General features: G+C 42.2%; 1 protein-coding gene across 1 annotated transcript in view; it reads left to right on the top strand.

The window, feature by feature from the left end:
- CTDP1 (CTD phosphatase subunit 1) overlaps nucleotides 1-12,666 on the top strand; it is a 114,452-nt gene extending 101,786 nt beyond the window's left edge. Inside the window, exon 13 of the mRNA XM_075052092.1 lies at nucleotides 11,637-12,666. Coding sequence (XP_074908193.1) covers nucleotides 11,637-11,778 — 142 coding nt within the window. The 3' untranslated portion in view covers nucleotides 11,779-12,666. The remainder of the gene's footprint in view (nucleotides 1-11,636) is intronic.
- The last annotated feature ends 7,854 nt before the right edge of the window (nucleotides 12,667-20,520 follow it).

Here is a 20,520-nt window from a genome sequence, read left to right as displayed (position 1 = left end):
TAAGGTCTAATGGTTCTAATCCTTCAGGGGAAGGATAGACAGGCAATTAGAAGTCTGTATGTTACTAGAATTAGGGAAGTGCTGTTAAAATATATCTTTATTTTCTCAATTTACTTTAACACTAAATAGGCTTCACTTGCACTTTCCATAAGAATTGTGCTGGTATCTGCAAAATGAGCTGAGAATCTAAGATGCTACTTTTCTCTAGTTTATACAGGAGCAAAAGTTTGGAACCATAATGTAGGTTGTCAGGCATAAAAGTATTTATCTTGTTCTCCTTGTCTCCTGAAATGCACTAATAAATGCTGAAGTATATACAGGAATTGCTGTTATTCTTACATTTTTCTTCTCTAACTCCTACCATTTGTAATGATTTAGTGAATCTGTGTATAACTTCCAGTTCTGGGTGAAGTAATGAAATTGATTTCTCACTAATGTGTCAATGTATTTGTGGCAGAAGTCTTTCTGCAGTCATTGCCTTTTATTACTGCAGAGCCATTAAATAATAGCTTCCATCCCGGGACAATGGAGTGACTAGAGCCTGAGGGAAATAATTTTCTGTAATATATCTGCAAGAAGCACCAGTTGACAACAGGTGGATTTTGTAGAAGCAGACTACAGAAATCAAGTATTACTATCACTTTAGAAAGAGTGAGGGCTGAAAAGTGATGAGGCATTCACATGATCAGAGAGGAAGAACAGCGATGTGCTTTCTAGCAGAGGATTCTTGTTTAACTGTGAGACCAGCTTGAAGGAGAAAGGGCAAAGCATTGGAAAAGAACACTTCAGTTTGGAGAAGAGTCCATGTGCAGCAGGGAGGATCCTGGCACCCCTTGAGGACCCTGACCTGAAACCTAAGGAGTGATCCAGATTAGTGAGAGGAAGAAATTGGGTGAAGATGTTTGCCTTTTTATCAAGCTCTGTTTTTCTTGTGCTTCTGTAGTAAAGATGAGTTTGTCTCAGAATCAAGAATGGGTGTTTTGTTTGCTTTAATTAGCGTATCACCATTAAGTGAACTGTAAAATCAGCATTGCTGAGGTCAGAGCTGGAGGAAGGAGTATGCATAAGCTACCTGGGAGTCAGAAGAGCCCTGGGCAAGTCCTAGGAGCCTACAGCAGAGGTGCATGAGGTGAAAGAGGAGGAGAGCCTATGCGGATGAGATCCCAGCCTAACCCCAACCCAGGGAAATGGGAGCTGGCTGTTGACCCCATCCGAGGAGCTCCCAGACAGGGAGAACTCTTGATATGTAATACTACGCCTCGAGATTGTCGGCTGTGGGACTGTTCGAAACAATCTCACGGATATGAGTGGAGAGTTTTCATAACACCCAAAGGGCAGTTATCCAATGCTGGCTCTGTAGCCCAGCTGGGAGAGGGGCTATTGCATGAAACATTTTATTTAGGTATTACTTAGATTCAAAAAATGCCAAGAGTACAATTTAAATTTGAAGAAATTAAGGCTGCAAGAAACAAGGATAATGGGAAACAAGTTGGGGGTTCTTGGCTTGATCTGCTTCAGGGTCTGTTACCTGTTCTGCCACCTTGTCAAATCAGCAGCTCCTGCTTGGCTCCCATGATTGCCAGAGCAAGAGGGGAGAACTAGAAACCTGAATGGATTTGAAAAACCTGAGCTCCTAGAGTTCACTCACAAGGGGAGAAGTAGGAAAACATTTCACTCTGTCTTCAACTTCAGAGCACTTGTGCCACACACAGGGGGCAGTTCCCTCTGATGGGATCTGAGTTCGGATAAGAAACCCTAAGCATCAGGTTGTTTTGGAGTTTATTTCTGTTTCTCCACAGGAGCAATTAACAATACCAGGCTCCAGTATCCTGCTTCCGCTCACATAAGAGATACAGTTCCCCCAGTACTGGGTGAATATTTAAGCACTTGTTATTACCACCACCACCACTACCCCGTTTCAGCAGTCCATAGATATTAATGTTGTTTTGCATCTGTGGCTTTGAAGGAACAGACAGGGGTAAGGAAGACGTAAGGTAGAAGTTCAGGGTGAGGAAAATTAGTAACATACTGCTTCAGTTTACATGTCAGTGAGAAAGCTGGCATGAAGACTCTGAAGAATAGCCTAGGGTTGGCCCTCAAGTAATTTAGGCAGCATTTTTTCCTTTAGTCAGGCTGAATGCTTTAGTGCAATTTATAAGCTATTAAACAATTTAGGTTTTTCCTCAGTAAGATGTATGGATATCTAAATATCTCTTGAGGATAAGGAAACGAAGTAGTACATTAACAATTGTTAGCGAAGGTTTTTAGTCCTTCATTCTATGCCACTCTTGAGACTTAGGACATTAGCAGGAATGCTGTAAGGCAACGTTGTTCCAATCAGGAAGAAGAGCTGATATATTACAACCCTCTAGTTTCCCTAATGAATTCTAAAAGTACTTTAAATTTAAACATAATAACTAATGTGCATTAATCTTGACTCCTGCGAGTCTGTAATGGCTGCTAAACAGCAGTGTATATCAACAATTAAAATGCCTGCTCGAAGCATGTGCTAAAAACGTTGCTAGAAGAGAAGCAGTGCTGCTTCTTATTGGGGGGGGGGGGGGGGGGTATGGAACAGGAATTAAAAATGGGTAGATCTCCCCATTTGTGAGTAGTCTGTTAATCATATGAACTCCTAGTACGTGCTTCCATTGCAAAAAAACAAAGTCAGATTTTGTAGAAAACTTGAACTTATTTCAGAAGTCTGTTGTATCAAGCTGACTGGAGAATTGTCCCTGCATCGTTACCAGCCAAGCACATGAAAAGCAGAATATGGATGTTTTAATTCACCACCCCACAGTAGATGGCCCAGCAGCAAAGGTGTCCTTTGCCACGTGGCCGGCCCAAGCATATTGCCGCTGTGTTGTTCCCTCTCCACTGAAGGGAACGTCTCCTGCTCAGACCTTCGTTTTGCCATTTCTCAAACTACCAGCGTGGCTTGAGTGTGCCTTTAGCTATCCCAGGAAATATTTACTGGAAAACTAAATTGAATGCATGACAGTATTTGTTTTGCCAGTTACAGTGAAATAACCCATCAGACAAACCCGATCATGTTAAAGGCGCATACAAAATACATTCCTACTAGGCAGAGGACCTGTAGAGCTTGCAGACGCAATCAACAGAAATACAGAAGACTTGTCTCCCAGCTGACACTGGTGTTCACTTCAGACCACTGTGTCTGTAATGGTATAATACCTGAAAGCCTGACAAGGTCTTTAGTGTTCCAGGTGTTAACAAGGGTGAGTAAACCGCACCTGAGCTGGGGGGCCAGAACTGCCTGCAAAAACTTGGTACGTGGCCGGGCTTCTCCTCTCTGCCACGGCTGCACCCATGCATTACCCCCATGAGGGTAACCTGGCTGTGCGGGCTAGCAAGGAGCAGGGGTATATCCGAGCAAGTCCTTGCTCGACAGTTCAGCTGTGGAGCACGCTTAGTCAGTTTGGAGAGGGCCTGCAAAGTAATTTTATTCCTGAAGTCACGCAGTGATCACTGCCTGGCATGTCAGACCTTGCTCCTGTCCCTGCACTAGTGGGGCTCGCTCGCTCTCAGATAGCAACTAGAAAGAGAACAACTCGTCTTAGTTTTTGTTAAATGTTTGAAGTGCTGTGGCTCTCTCAGTAGTCATTTGGGGTCCAGAAAACACCTTTTCACAGATTCCTCTTGCATGCATCCATATATCCAGGTACCGTGATAATCATACTTTATATGATCCTACAGCTGGTACCACTGCATCGATAAGACCAAGCTCAGTAGCAACCTCTTACTCTGGATTGATAATAGATATGAAGCATCTTCTCCTTCAGATGTCTTCTTCATTAGAGGTGCGGGAAAGGCTGCAGCTGAACAATACAGTGAATCTGGTTATTGGACAGCACCATCAAAAACATTTGCAACTGCACAACAGAAAGTACAGATCAAGTATAAACTCCCTTTGTTGGTTCAAATTTTTTCCAGAAATATTGACAGAAAAAAAATGTAGAGCAGACTGTAGATGGGATCAAGTACTGTGATTTGATTTGGCAGATAGCCTGGCATATGCCAGTTTGATCCAGATTGAATTTGTGATGCTCAGTGACCCAGTATTTTAGAGATCCAAATTTAATGAATGTAGACCCACTTTTTAGGGAGTTTGTTAGTATTGCACAGTTAAAGAAAGATGGATAGCATTCTGGTTTGAACGTATTGCATGTATTGGTATGCTGTATATATCATTTACACAAACCTTATAAAACTGATGTAAAAGTCACATAGTTCTGTCAGATACTCTTACAACTTTAATTCAAATTTTTCTTAACTGTAAAGCCTTGACACCACTTTCCTCTGTTTCTCATGGAAACCTACCAAGTTCTAGCCCAGATTTCTAGGAAACTTAAGTTCAACATTTTTAGTTAAGATGCCCAATGACGCATCATGAAGAAGGTTCTCAGTGATTTGGTGATGCTGCCAAATCCGACCAGGATGAGGGGGCAGGTGAATTCCAAGCGTTACTTTGCAGCACTGGGTCTTTAAGTTGTAGTTGTACTCTACTCTATTGGCACCGGGGTACCTCCACACACACAGTAGGCTCCTGTGAGAAAAATGAAGGTAGTTTGACTTTTCTTAGAGAAATCAGATGCTGTTTCTTTTCCAACTCCTTATTTTGATGTACGGTTTTGAATTGTCTAAATTGTCCATACATCTTACATTTTTTGCTCACTTTCCATCTTAATTTTTTTTATTGCGTGCTACCATTTTTCAAAACAATAGCTCATATTTCGATGTCTGGTGAAGAATGTTATTCTTCATCATTATCTGAGACAATCTCCCGCAGTGCTTCCTGTAACAAAAATTAATTGGAGTGATGCCATTTTCCAAGGACTTTTTTCAAACCAAATCCAGGTAGACTTCAGTACCGTACCCATTAGGCACTGGTGAAGGAAGGTTTGCAGCTTCCTTTGCTCACTGCTGATCCTTTGTATCTCCTGTTCTGGCCTCCCAGAGCTACCCAGAATCTCTACAGAGCTATAAATCTGCAGTGTGCCATTTGTTGTCAGAATGGGCAATATTTGTAAACTGGAAGAAACTGCAGAGAGAACTCGATTCAAACAACGGAGGCCTGGTTTGGCTTTAAAAATATTGATATGTTGATGGACGTGTATTTTTTGTCTGAATATTGGCTTGTTCCCCTGTTGGGAGGTTATTCAAATGCAGTCATCTAGAAAGGGGTGAGGTTGTTCAGGAAAGGTGAATAGATCATTGTGTTTCTGCTTGTTTACAATAGGATTAAGAGATGATATGCCAGAATGCATCTGTGCGTTTTCCATTATGGAAGCATCAGGTAGCAGTCTGGCATTCCACATATTGAAAAGGATATTTAATTTTCTGTTGTCTTCTACAAATCAGTGACAAGAGTATTTGTTATGTGATATAAAACTGCCGCTGTCGCATTTGCCTTTTGAAGAAACAGTCGGTGTTGCGTGTCATAAACGTCTTTTTATAACAACTATGTGGATTATTTTTAAACAACTTGAAGTTAATAACTATTTTAGAGGCATATTTTATTTATCTGTGATTTAATTAAATAAGCAAAATTGTAGATTCAATTTTTCAGTTTTGCATTTTTCAATTTAATTATTATCTGTATCTAATTAGTTCAGTGCAGAGAAAATTAGTTTAGGGCACAGTCTTTCATTTTAAAGCTTTATTGCTACACTGTTTGTTTTTTAAATATCCCAAGCAAATGTTTACTTGTTAAGAAATAACCATTTTCAATGAGTTGAGGTGGGTTTTTTGTTATTAAACTTTCCCGTTGGTCTAAATATCAGGAAAATACAGCCTTGCCAAATGGACGATTTAAGCAAAATTTACAAAATATCCTTGTTGACACATTGTAGTAATTTCTGAATTTATTTTAAATTTTTTATGACTTCCTGACTTTAAAAACTTTCTTTCAATTTACATACACATTGAGTGTTTACTTCAGAGGATTATAAAGCTGCTGTTAAAGTAGTTTTCAAAGTTTCCAGAATAGTTTCTCACCATTAGAATAGTGTGCAGCAGGTGTGCTAAATTTTAAAGCAGAAGGGCACTGAAGCTATACAGAATTCTCACTTTACCGTTGTGTTAGTTAAAATACATTTTGGAGCTGTCAGTTGGAATTGGTGGATTTCTGCGAAGACGTTTTTGTGAAGAGCATTAAAAGCATGCTGTTCATCCAACTGCAGGATCTCTTTCTGCACGCCGGGGCTGTGCAATAAACATTCCCTGTGCATTTTTCTGCATATTAGATTTCTGGATCACGCTGTAATCCCACAGACAACATTGGATGAGTTCATGAGGAAATATGTGAGGTGTCTGGCGTTTGTTCCTGCGACACTAAATATTGTCCTGGTTGTCATCACATGAGCACAAAGTAAAAACACATGCTCCGGCTCGCCAATATGGGACTAGTGCTATTTGTTGCTCTTAAGGCAGTGTGCTTGGCAGCGTGCTATGCCGGGGCTGGAGAGGAGCACCAAGACAGAAAATTCCATGTTCCTGCACAGACGTATGGGACAAGGTGCCGGAGGGTAGACACCTGAGTTTTACAGGCCTGCTGTGGACAACTGCTCGGTGTCGTATCAAGCGTGCATAAGATGTTGCCATGTATGCTATGTTAAGAAAATATAACTGTAAAACTTGGAACATCTCCCTGAAAATTTAATCATCTTGTCTGTCCTGTGTAATGTGTTAACGCCCACAACGTTGATTTTCAGTCGATGCGTTGTCTCAGATCTCACGTCCTTTAGCCTTGTTAGCCAAGTACTGGGCTGGCATCTTCAAAATTGGTTGACGAACAGGTTTCCTGGTTTACCAGCTCTAATTCATAATAACTGAAGGATATTGCCACAGAAGTACTTTATCTAAATAAATTGTTCTCATAGTCAAATTCCTATGGAAGGGAGTCAAATTCCTGTTGCATTACCAAACTCAGCATCGCCTTCTCTCTCTTATGGAAGGAGTTCACAGAAAGCTGTGGGCTAGATGTGTACAGAAGTTGGAACAGACCTTCCACATCGGACTTCGGAGGTGTGCCTGGGGCAGCGTAGGCAGTCTTGCAGGGCTGTAATGCTGTTGGAAGGCAGCAAGCTGTTTCAGAATGCCCTTTTCAAACCGTTGCCTTCCAAACTGCTTATGGCTGCTACGTGAGTGTTCTCATTAGAGAGTAACTTGACTGTATTTGGTACCAAATTTAAGTCCTGATTTATGATGTCAATGCTGTAAGCTGATTGCTTGTAAAAGACTAAACACATTTAGTCTGCAGGCTCTACTTTGTTACCGTACCAATTTGAGGAGCTATTGAAAAAAATCAGGTCAATTTGCAATAATTTAGAAGTTTACTTCTTATCAGAGTAGGGATGGGGATTGTGGGTATTTGGAGTTTGAAGTATACGTCAACGTTTATTTAAATACTTGCTGTAGTTTTCTTTTGCAAGTTTAAAACAAGGTTTGGAAAAGGTTTATGTTTGCTTTGTTTAAAACAAGGGTTATGTTGCCCTTTGAGTTCCTTCACTTATTAGATGTTTCTATTTTAATGCAGTACTGTATTTCTTACAAGGGCGCCATTGGGATGCAAAGCAGACCAGAGACAATCTGCTTTTCAATTAATAGCAAAAATTGTTTTTCCAACATTATTTATTTTCAGCTAACTATAAATTAAGGCCTTAAGATAATAGAAGCAACAAATGCTGGACTTTTTTTCACTGCTTTGTTCCCTATGGCTCTTTCAGTGAACTGAATTTAAATTGAAAATATAAGAATGAAGTTTTCATTCAACCTACAGTTGTACTTTGCAATCATATTTATTTGAGTGATCATTTTAACAGATCAAGAGCTGAATAAATTTTTATTTTCAATAAGTTTTCCTGTGCTATTTTTCACATGCATACACCATGCTCTATTGCAGCTTTGTAATGTCTTCTCTTCCTGTCTCTTCATTCAGAATATCACAAAGTATATTTCTCATTAGCATTCTGTAGATTAAATTTTCCTAAAAATAACTTTTACAGAAGTATAGTGGGTTTTTTTATTTTTCTATCCTTATGAATTACACTTGTAGTTTATTTAAATATCTTGATAATTCATTTAAATATGTCGGTTTTTAAAAATGTAGTTCCCTTTTAAAAAGATTTCTCCATCACATCAACTGGTGGGCCTCCTCGTACTGAGTATTACAAAGGAAAAATATTTAATGCAAAGGCAAAGGAAATATGAATTGTACAAGTTTTTTCACAGAGTTGTCAGATATTTAAATTTCTACATTCAGTCTTTTGGAAAGTTTAATTGTTCGTTTATGAGGTTAAAGATATCCAGTTGTTATCCATACGTTTGTTTTTTAATAGCAGTCAAGCAAAATTCCTTTTTAAAATGCAAATCAGGCTAATGGAAGCCTGCAACATACTGCTGAATCATTTTCTCTAAATATTAAGAAGGAATCCTGTATGTGCTTAACTTTTCCACTCAAAAGTGTTATGCTCTATGGCTCTGAAACTGGAAATGACAAGGAGTGGGCACAAAATAATGAGGAAAATATACATTTTAAATTGTTTGATATGTTAATAGATATGCTGCCATGGGGATATACTGCTTTTCTCTGAAGATAGAAATTATTAATGGGATATTATCTGTCTTTTCTGAATTTGCAAATAGAAAATGCAGCACTATGTTACTGATGTTCCTCCTCCGTACTTCTATCAGAGTTAGCTTTGCATTTGATTTCATAATACTCATTTAAATGTTTTGGAATAGCTATGAAGCTGCAGTTTACAGTACACAAATAGCAAAAGGTGTTTGTATCTTAATAGGAACAATACTCACATTCTCGAGAGATTTTTTTCTTTCTTCTAGCAGAGGACTAATACTTAGCTATGTTTTCTTTTTTGGTTTTGATGGTTTTTACCTTCCCAGTGAGTGAGGAAGTTTTCATATCTAGATTGAGTAGAGCTGTCGCTATAGCCTTGCCAAAAGAACAAGAGCTGACAAAATAGATCATGTTCAGTCTTTTGCATTTCCAAAGGTACTGTTTAAAACAACCGAATGAGGGTTGAAAATATGTCAGGACTGTCCTTAAAGTTTACTGGAAAGTCTTCTTGTAGCCTGGAACTCCATTCTTTACTTAACTAGTTACACTGAGTATTTCAGGTCCCTGTATTTTGTTGATTGTCCCCACTGAAATCTAGTTGCTATGGAGTAGATTTAAATAAAAAGGTGGCTTTGTTGCATAAAGTAGTAATTTTGCTAGTCTTTGCCTTAATTACTTAGTAAATGAGCTGTTCCTCACTTTTAAGAAATAATCAGCTGGCAGTGACATACTGTTTCTTCATAGACCTTTTTTCTACAGGATCTTTGCTATTGATTTAGGTCCCAGCAAACTCAAGAGTATCTGGGCTGGCTCTAAAAACCTGCTTGTCCTGCCATGTTCTTTAATACATCATCTGCAATGGTTGTGTGCACGTGTTTCATATGTGTAAATTATAGCTGTCAGGCTGTTAATTTTATTTTTCAGTTGGTAGATACCATCAGTTTCCATAGATGCAGTGTTACAAACAGGTGAATGCGAATGTTTTCAGCTGTGAACATTGTGCTATAGATCCCTCCATGTCTGTCTTTATGTCTTATCTTTATTTCTCGGTTAGCATTACGTATATACTTCTTATCCACTACTTGTTAAATATGCACAACTTTTTTCTTCTGCTGCTGAGTAAGACTCTTTCAGCTTTCTTTAATTCCTGATTAGCTTTTTTCTAGCTAATAGTATCATTAATGCCTAAAATAGCGCTGTATCTCTGAAGGCTTGAAATCATCACTAAGTGAGCAAGTGAAACTCAAGCTCCATGCATTCGTGTAGCTTGTAATGGAAATGTGCTAAGATTTCGTCCAACTGGGCACATTTTGTCTGAGTGTCTCCTTGTCCAAACTGCGTGCTAATGTAGGCTGCACGGAAATCAGTGTTACGCCCAAGAAATTGCTTTTTATTGTGTATTAGGCTGCATTTAGTGCCCTGTAACTCCCTCAGCAGGGCACATTTGAGTTTCAGTCGCAAAATATTCAGGAAATGCTTTAGCCTCATCCCATTTTTCCTTGTTAGGGAATCCCAGGGCTTCAGCCGTACCTCCCTGGAGTACTACTCCTACCCCCTATACCGAACAGAAAAACCCACCCAACATCGCCGAGGGGAAGCACTGGTTAAGCAGCAGCAGTGGATGTTTTGGTCCCACTGGTGCAGCAGAAAGGAAAAAAGAGGGTTACATAGTACCGCTCCCTTCCCGTTTTGATTGAGACTTCCCTCCTGCCTTCATGCCCCGTCTTGTCCATCTCCCTGAAAAGCTGAGAAAGGGGAGGTCAGGTGTCACTCAACCGGCCTACGAATCAAGCAGTCTGGGCTCCTGAGAGTTAATATTTCTGGGGAAAATGGCAAAAAGGATGTCCGTATAAATAAAAATTGCTTTGTATTTCAGTGTTGCTTACAAGCTCACCAGTTTGACAATCTTTGTATTTATTTCTTTTGGATATACATAGTTCAAGTCAGTATTTATCAAAGGTCTTTCTTGCTATATGCTACATCTCTATACTCTCAGAAGTAAAGGGACCATTGTTAAATTACTGCTTTTTGCTAAAAGATAAAAGATCACTTTATTAATTGTTCATGGTTGCAAGTGGATGCATCCTTTTCTTAATGAAACCCCACCTAGCAATGAAAAGGACGGTTATTTAAGAGATACCCCCTTTGCATGTATTTTTCTGCTTGAAATTGGATCAACTGATCGAGGAAAGATTTTGAAGGTGTTTCTACAGCTCATTATGAATTCTGTGCAATGCAAAGTCTCAACTTTATTTTTGTCTCAGAAGTATATGTCTGATATAAAATTCCCTTTTGGCAAGGAAAAGAGATTTTAGGATTCCACAAATCCAAATTCTTTTGCTTTTGGCTATGTCCCAGTTGAAACATTAGATTTTTCCTTGGAGATCTTTTATGACCAGGAACACGATTCTTCCAACAGGGTATGGTGCACACCAGCTTCCTGTTTAAACTGGTTAATTCTCCAGAGATGCTAAGAAATACGTTGTTCAGCCTGACAGTACTAATCCAAAGAGACATAAGAGAGAAGAACGAGACCCCTATGTTTGGAAGCGTGAAAGTGTAGAAGCTGGTGCAGTGAGATTTGGTTAATCAGTTAAGGTTTTATTTTTATAAAAAAGCAGGAACTTGAATATTTCAAAGTCATATAACAACTTATAATGTATGTTGATAATCTCTTCATTCACACGATGGATTTCTTCTTTCTTTTGGGAGGCGAGAGGAAAGTAAATCAACTCATTATTTTCAAACAGTCTTATAGTTTGTTTTCATTCCTTGTCCAGAAGAGTAGGAGAAACAAAATTAACAGTACTTTGTTCTTTGCACCTACAGCTGACAGTAAATAACAGCAACTAAAAATTCAATTGTGTGAGCTAACTACTGTTCATTCATTTAAAAGCAAATGCTGTACTTTTTGTCTAGACCTGAAAAAAGGTTGAGTCCTTTAGCCCCATTTTTTTTCTCGTGTTAAATAGTGTTCTGTGTTAATAAGCAATGAGATGCCTTGATTCATGGGCATTATCTCTGTCTACCCTTCCAGGGGTCACAAGCGCAAACTGGATGAAGATGATGCTGCCAGTGAATCCAGTAAAGAATCTAGCAATGAAGATGAGGAAGGAAGCAGTTCTGAAGCGGATGAAATGGCAGCAGCGCTTGAAGCCGAATTGAATGACTTCATGTGACATTCACGCAGAAGACGGAATTTGTAATTATATTTTACTTCTCATAAACAGATCGGACTTCAAGATGAGTCCCTTATGTCAGTACTCAATGTTTTTCCAAAATGTGTGTGTATATTTTGCAAAGCAACACAAGAGGTGACACATTATTTTACAAAATCGGAAATAGATGTTTTTAAGGTGTTTTACTAAAGGAAAATATACTTTTTTAAACAAAAAAAGTATTAAATGGGACTTGGTGTGCTATGCCAAAGACATGTTAGGAGCTCTGCAGAACCTTCATATACAGGACAGTGATACAAAGATTTGTGATTAAACACACAGCAACTTTTTAAAAATATTGCAGTCTGTGGTTTATGGGTAACGGTCTTCAAAAAAAAGGAGGAGATAAAGGAGATGGAATTGTCTGGGTAGTACAGCAGGAACCTGATGAACTGGTCATCCTTTTCCACAAATAAATGCTATAAAAGGATTTTTAAAATAAAAAAAAGAACGATTTATATTTGTATAGAAACAGAGAATGTGGTATGCAAGCTTTGTGAATTCTGCACTTGACCCACCTGTCATTTGCTTCTAAGAGAATACATAATGATCAAAACTCATGTTTTTAAGTTACTTTGTGGAATAGTTGGGTTCTTTAGGGACATCGTTTAGATTTTTAACTTTTCTTCTCTGTAACCGGAAATTTAGCACAGCATACTGTGTGATTCTGTACTGCCATAAGAAGCATATTCACCCATTCGTGTTGTCTTGGAAAGAACGAGTGCTACTCCAGTCTAGATAGGATTTAATTTCTTTGACAAGAGATCTGATGTAAAGTTTTTGTATATTCTATTTCATATTTGACCCACAAAACAGATTTTCTTTCATTTAATAAAAATTCATTTTGTACGCTTTGTTTCCCTTTCCTGTTCATTTGCTTCCATCAAATACAAAGCACTTTTCCATATTATCTTCCCTTTACTCTGCATGAAAATAATGAAAAACATTGAAAGCAAGTGCAAATTTGTAGATTTTGGCAAGTAACTGAGGCAGAGAAGAGAAACACTGGCTCAGAAGATTCCCTTTTCTTTGGCATGTGAACTCTCACATTCTGACATTTTCTCAGGTCTCTTTGGCCTCTGAAGGTGCTGTAAGAGTTATTGCTCTGATAATGAAATTCTGAGGCTAGAACCATTGTTTATTCTCAATTGTTAGCAACGGGAGAGACAAATCCCTTTTAAAACATGTTCGCAAAAGAAGACTCATTAATTCAGATGTCACAGTTAAAAGGAAGTACTTTCTGGTGCAGAAATACTTAATTTTGCCACTTTGCAGTAAAACAGAATATTTCAGTAGAATCTCAGCTCGTTTACAAATAACAGCGTAGTTTTCAAACCTTCATAATGGCAATAAAAGGAAGACTGAGAAATAGGAGAATCTTTTCAGATTAATACTGCTTTTCCACTTCAGAATGCAAGGTCAGCATCCACGAGACAAAAATAGTGTTTTCTGTGGGAAAATGTTAAACTTCCTGGACTTTTACACAGGTACCACGTAGCTGAAGTCTACAGTGACCTGCCTGCTGTAGCTCTCCATGAAAACAAGCAGGATGTCTCCAAGTGAGTTGCATTGTATAACAGAAGAAAACGACTGAAGCTTCTAGAATGGGAAGTCAAAATACTTTTTTTCAGCAACTGAAATGCAGCCTCCCCAGCTATCAGAGGATGACTCCTGGCAATTAAATATTTAAATGTCAGGGGTTGGGGGGTATGTTTTGTGTTTTCTTATGGTAAACCTAGTTGAAATAATCTGAAATTATACCAACTTTGGGGGTCACCGTGATGCTGCAAATGACTTGACAGCACAAATTTCAGCAGAGGCTCATTCTGGCTGAAGATCTCTGCCAGTCACGGCAGCTCTGTGGCAGCATTCAAGCTCTGAATGTAAACACAGCCAGCGAGCAAAACTGGGTAGGTTGCCATTAGCTTAGCAATGTTCCGCTTTGGTTCAAGCTGCTTGTTGGATGCCGCGTCCCCGGCACGGCAGCTGTCTCGTAGTGCTCGTGGAGTGATTCCATACGTGTAAAGTTTGAGAAGCTTTTTGGTGCGAAAGGCTGTATCCTCTTCCCAGTTTTATTTTATGGCTGACGCTTTCGGTGTTGTGTGTGTCTGGGCAGGAGTCCTAAAAGCGATCAGCACTCCGCTAGACCCAATATCTTCTGGAACCCTTGTGTAAACACCGAGCAAGGGCTCTCCACCAGACTGGGAGCTGTGTCTATCCAGGGTTCTGGTGCCAGCGAAGACTCCTCTGCCTCTATGGGTGCTGCAAAAACCTGCGGTGGGTACTGCACACAGAGGCCCCGGGAGCAGGCAACGGGCTGGCAGAATTCAAGCCAAGCAGTCCTCTAACAACCGTTATGACACAGACAATTCTTATTTTGATATTAATCACTCGGGTAGCTCTAAAAACCCCTGCTCTCCTGTCCTTGGGGTGGAGGGACCTGCTGCGGGGGGGGTTTAGAGGCACCAACCCATCGCTCACTGCCAGAGCAACCCAGAAGGCACTGAGCCCGCGTTCCGTCTAGAAGTAGACTCCTGCTCATCCAGGTAGCTGTATCTAGTAAACTGGTCACCAGCCTCTCTCTCTGCACGGGCAGGAGAGAGAAATGGAAACTGAAAATTTAATAGATGGTAAGTTAAATGCCCTGGCTAACCTGCCAGCAAGAAGTCTTTTGATGTATGAAGTTGTCACTCACTCCCACTAACTTCTGCTTTTTTCAAGATGCAGGAGCACCCTGGGAAAGGCAGCAAACGTGCTTTGTGAAACGGCTTTTAACTCTTTAAAGTGACCCACATGTCTTGACTAGTTGTTTTGTCCTATCTTCTTGCCCTACTTCTGTACATGAGGTAGTTAGCAAGGACCTGCTGCCAGGAGGGGCTCTCTCGGAGCAGAAGCAAAGAGCAGACTCCCACTGAGGCTGTTGAACTTACTGGGCAGCGCTGGTTTCTGAGGGGGTACCAGGCATGGAAGTGAGCACAAAAGGGGCGTACAGCGCACCTTCTTTGTTAAGCTTTCTGAGCCTGGACTATCGCTGCTGTCCAGGAAAGATGGCTCCTAAGGTCTGATGGTTGTTTAAGAACAGGTAAGAGCAGTCATTTCAAATTCAAGACCAGCGGTTTTACTTTTACTGTCTCGATTTGCCCTCAGCAGTTCTTAAGAGAATGGGAAGACATCACAGCTCTGTGTAGGGGATGTAGTGGGACCCATGACAGAAGCAAAAAGCATCCGGTAGTGGCCAAGCTTTTCTCTGTGCATGTGCTGGGGAGGGGGGAAGACGAGGGAACGGTGTCGCTTAGCACTGAGATGTGAAAAACTCCGAGCATGCAAATACTTTTCAGTGTCGGGTTTTGTGCATATGTGGTGTGGGCCCTCGTGTCTTCTCAGTGTTAGATAGTAACATCCTCTGCGGAGGGTGGAAAGTCTCAAGTTTCCTTCTTGGCACTACCGCTTGCAGAATAGGTGACTGTCTTTACAAGCGTGAAAATCCACACACACAAACCTGGAGCGGTACCTAAAGATTTCTCAGCTCTGCCTAATTTTACTACAGTGAACATTGCAGTAGATGACAAGTCTGAGAACGAATATATAGTGGTCCTGTTAAGGAAGTGGATCTCTTCATGTAGCTGAAAATTCAGCATGAGAAGTCTCCCATAAATCATTAAATCAGGCTTAGCCAAAAGGAAAACATTCGTGAATCATTTTTAATTAAAAAACAAAAGCGCACATAGAAGTTCTTAAAAACAGATTTTTGTTCGAGTAGAAATGTTCCCTGGTAGCTAAGCCTTCAAGCCAAATTGATACCGTAAAAAAAACAGGTGTGTTTATGTGACACAAAAGTTAAAATAGGAAGAAGGCTGTGCATTATTTCTTTTGCTTCTCTCCTCAGCAGAGCCTCCAAATCCTCTTTCTTTTCCTTGTCCAGTTCAAGTTTATGTACACCCTGTGGGCCACTCCACACCTTGTCTTGGCTTGTCTCCTTTGTTTGTGTTCTTCAGTGAACCCTAGCCATCATGCGCCCGGTTCCGTCACTGAAGTAACATCTTCCCGTCAATAGGTCCCAGTTCGCACTATCTGCACTCAAGCTTTTGTACATTTGGGTTTTGTATCCAATACCACCTTCTGTTGTCGTTTCGGAGGTGTTTGGATCCCGGCGCCTGGTACAGCCTCCTCTCCCCTCGCTCTCGGAGGATCGGGAGGCAGCAGTGTTGGATCCCCCAGGCAGCATCACCTACAGGCTGGTTTGCTGCAGCTGCATACCCTAGGCTCTTCTGTTGACCTGGCTAGTTTTTTCCTGCACTTTCTTTCTAATGAGACCTTCCTTCCTACTCACACATCATTAATAGTTGTTATGTTATCCTACCATTCTGATTATATCAGCCTTTCCTCTCCCCATCTAAAGCACACCAAAAGAACATGCAGCTTAGGCAGCACCTCTTCGTGCAGTCACATCACCTATCTGATCTCCCCATAAAAATTCCAAACCCAGACTAGAGGTAAGGTTTCCTCCGCTGGCACAGCTCCATCAACACGCTCCTCCTAATCCTGGCATGCTGCTGCTCTCCCAGCTGCTGGCCCAGCAAAAGCCTTGTGTCCCCTAACTGGGAACCCAGCAGATACAGAGGCAGCTCTTGGGCATGGCCACACAGGTAAGGTATAGAATCGTAGAATAGTTTGGGGTGGAAGGGCCCTTTAAAGGTCACCTAGTCCAACCCCCCTGCCATGAGCAGGGACATCCACAACTGGATCAGGTTGCCCAGAGCCCCGTCCAACCTGACCTGGAATGTTTCCAGCGATGGGGCATCGACCACCTCTCTGGGCAACCTGGGCCAGTGGTTCACCACCCTCAGCGTAAAAAAATTCTTCCTTACATCTAGTCTGAATCTCCTTTCTTTTAGTTTAAAACTGTTACCCCTTGTCCTATCGCAACAGGCCCTGCTAAAAATCCGTCCCCGTCTTACTTAGAGGCCCCCTTGAAGTACTGGAAGGTAGTCCTGCTCAGGAGCAGCAGGAGGATGAAGGACCCGGTGCTCCGCCTGTTGCACACACAGTCATTACCTGAGGTCTTGGAGGCTTCACAAAACCCATCTAGGTGAGTCTCGGTTTCATCCAGGTGGGAAAGTAGCTACCACAGTTGTTTTAAGAGTCTTCGACTGGCTTTATTTTATATATATGAACTATAGTAACAGAGCAGTAACAAATAGTACAGACAAGTGAAACCATCGCCTTTCTGTAGGCTCGGCATCAGTGCTTCCATGTGGAGGGAGGAACGTTTCTTCTAGGAAAACCTTATTCCTCGGTGTCGTACAGCTCATAACCACGAATGTTGAAACTCACCTTTGCCTCTGGTCTGGGCTCCCACGTAAATCTCTCGGTTGGATCATTCCCAGCAGCTGTAGGGTCATTTTCCCGGAGAGCTAGGCCAGCTGCTTTCCTGGATCTCCACGGGGCCCACGGGTACCCCTGTGAGCTTTCTCCTCCAAGGAAAAAGAAAAACTGAGTCTTTTGTCACCAATATATGCATATAAACAGAGAAATTCACAGAACCACAGAATGGCTGAGGTGGGAAGGAACCTCTGGAGGTCATCTAGTCCAACCCCCTGCTCAGGCAGGGAGGGCCACCTACAGTTGGTTGCCCAGGACCATGTCCAGTCAGGTTTTGGATGTGTCCAAGGATGGAGGCTCCACAGCCTGTGGTCTGTCACCCTCACAGTAAAAAGATTGTTACTTTTCTTTTAGGGTGTGTGCAAGGGGAAGAAGAACGAGCACAAGGAGCGTGCTTGCTGTTGCGTATGTCATACAAGCTCCTTAACTATTCCATGCTGGCTAAGACAGAGGAGGCATAAGGTAGGTGTTGTCCTCACTCCTGGGTTTCTCCAAGAGCTGAAACTTCTGGATGAACAATTGCCAGAAGCCTGTTGCCTTCCAAGTCCAATACTAGCCACTGTACTGGAGAATTCCCTGCCTTGCGTTAAGGAGAGCGTGGATTTTAATATATACGTGATGGGTTTTTGAACCGCTTGAGATTTTCATATGGGAACAAGGTTTGAGAAGGATGCCAAGCACTTGGAATGCAGAGTTGCTAGAACTGTGGAGAAACAGAGAAGAGCTAAAAGCCAAGGCCCTATTTTGCACAACTTCTCTTTCTGGTAAAGCCAATTATCCCTCTGCACTTCTTGTTCTTTGTCACTTTCTCGTTTTGCTGGAGGAGCAGAGATGACCTGTGGTCTGATCCCTGGGCATGATGGGGTTGCTCATATACCCCAATCCCAGAACACTAAGATGATTTACTTGGCAAGATGGGGGCTGATTTTGACACAGATTCTGTAAGAGTGTGCGCTGAGCAGAGGACAGGTTTGATGTGTTTGCATTACTCTACATTCCTGCCGTGCACTGGCAGTTTTTAACCTCCCTGGAGTTCTCTACAGGTCTCATGCCCACAGAGCCTGTGCTGCCACGTTAATGAAGCCAAGCCACAGCATGAGACAGAGCTCTCTTGGCAGAGGATGTTTCCCTTGTGATGAACTCTTTGTTCTTTCCACCCTCCATCCTAATTCTGCTTCCTGACAAGACAAGGAGCCACATCTGGTAGATACAAGCATGTATGGCACATCTAAATACCTCCGTCCCAAGAAGGAGCTAGACTGATTTAGCCATTGGGTAGGTTAAGAGGCATTTTAAAGGTCAAGCGGATGCTAACCTGTAACACCAGAGGTAAGAAAAGTGCATTTTGCCGCCATACCTGTGGGATGGGCAGCTGTGTCCACAGCTTGCTACGTGCTGCCCTCTTCCACTGAGCTGTGAGTCGGTGTGTCTTGCCAGGAGACTGGGAAGAGGAACGGAGCCAGACCTTCCTCCTGAGTCACCACTGCTCCCTTCCTGAGCCAAACTCTCCCCAGAGCTGGCAGACAGTAACCGTATTGCAAAACCGTATTGTATGTTTAACAGGTGATGACAGAAGGTCCGTCCTTCTCTAAGTCTGCTGTGGGACGTGAGCGATGCAGATGTTTCTCCTCTGGCCCTTCCACATCTGCCACAGGAATTCTTGAAAAAGCGAGTCGCGGTGACGGGTCTCTGCTCACAGGAACCATAAGGGTGAAACCCCGGCCAAGGACCCTCAGAAGGGCTGTGTCCTCCTGCCTTTCCCTTCTCTACAGGAGACCAACATCTCTAAGGCCCCAAGAATGTTTGCCTGCCTTGTCTGTCAGATTTTGGATGTTGTCACTCTTTCACAACAGGCAAGCTGTTCTCGCTAAAGCATAACCTACCATTGCTATTGATCAACTGTCAGCGGCAAAGCCCGTAGGCAACAGCCTCCTCCTCATCATGCTGCCTTCAGACCAAGCGCTGGTGCTTTTTGGCAGGGAGTACAGCAAGAAGTTGGAAAAGCTTTTTATCTTTTCAGATCTACTGCTATGGATATGGATGACCCTTTCAGGACATAAGTATTAAATGTGTCACTTAGTGCCAATATAAATGGTCCTTGGGAAGTCCTCTGTTTTAATTAAGTGGATGCGTTAGGTCCTTGGAGAGCTCAGCGTGTACTTGGGTGAATAAATGTTTTAATAATTCAACTTTGTCTCTCCTAATCTTATAGCTGCAACCCACAGAAAAGCTTTCTTTTCCTTGACACTGAATTCCAAATGAAGAATGCTCCATTTTCTTTCTCTGTTTTTTCACTTTCTGTCCTTGGATCCAACTTCTCAGCCAGCCCCTGAGACGAGAGGGGAGCCCCACCGTGGGACCCACGTGTGCCGCAGCCCTGTGCCAACTCCAGAGGACGCGGGCATCGGCAGGCATCCTCCTTGGCTCTCCCTCCCGGGGCTGCCCGAGGAGGAGATGCCACCTCTGAGCACATCCAGAGTGACGGCTGCCTGTCTTCCAGCCTCCGTCTGCTTCACTGACCATCACCTTTCCCTCGCTGGTGCAAATGGCGTTTCGTCTTGCTTGCGTGAAATGCTCACATCTCCCCGTGGCAGCTGGCTCCTCCTGTCAGTAATTCAAGCCGCTTTTTGGCACTTTGTTTTTGCATGGTGCTTTAAATCTCTCTTCCTTTTTAAAATTCAGAAGGCAGCTAAGGAGGTGAAAGCAGGCCCCAGGTGGGCTGTGGGATGGAAAAGAAAGGAAACTCAACAGTCTAAAAGTTGTGTGTTGCCAGAAGAATTCATCTCTCACGACAGCGGCTATGCTTGGCATGCGTTTAATCTGAACGTACCCGTCAGGCAAGGAAAGGTATCAGTCAGGCATTTTTTCCAGCTCATGGTACAATCTGCAACTATTCCTGATGGCCCTGAGTGGTGCACTGGATTTAGCGCTGCAATTTTGTGATGCTGGTGTTATTCTGTAAGGTTGTACGATTGCGATCTGAAACAGCCTGTCTGCACAAACTGGGTTTTTCTGGGGAAATATGGAACACGCACCCCACTCCTCCGCGCTGTGCCCACCCGTGTTTATAAGACACCACAACACAGACGTCTGCGTGTTACAAACCTGGGATGCTTTTAAGGACAGGAGGAGGAGGAAAAATCTGGGGAAGTGAACAAAGGCTGGACAGTTTCCTTACATGAGAGGGCCATCGGTCTACAAGGGGAAGGAGGGTGGCAAAACAGCAGATCATCGGATTAGAGGTTGTCCTCCACAGCGTGTGCCCGGGGCTGCTTGCAGCTCGGTGAGACCGTATCAGCCCAGCCCAGGCCATCGAGCAGA

This window comes from Buteo buteo, chromosome 20 (assembly GCF_964188355.1).
Source record: "Buteo buteo chromosome 20, bButBut1.hap1.1, whole genome shotgun sequence".
NCBI lineage: Eukaryota > Metazoa > Chordata > Aves > Accipitriformes > Accipitridae > Buteo > Buteo buteo.
The sequence above is the reverse complement of the archived record's forward strand: the minus strand, read 5'-3'. Positions and strand labels throughout refer to the sequence as shown.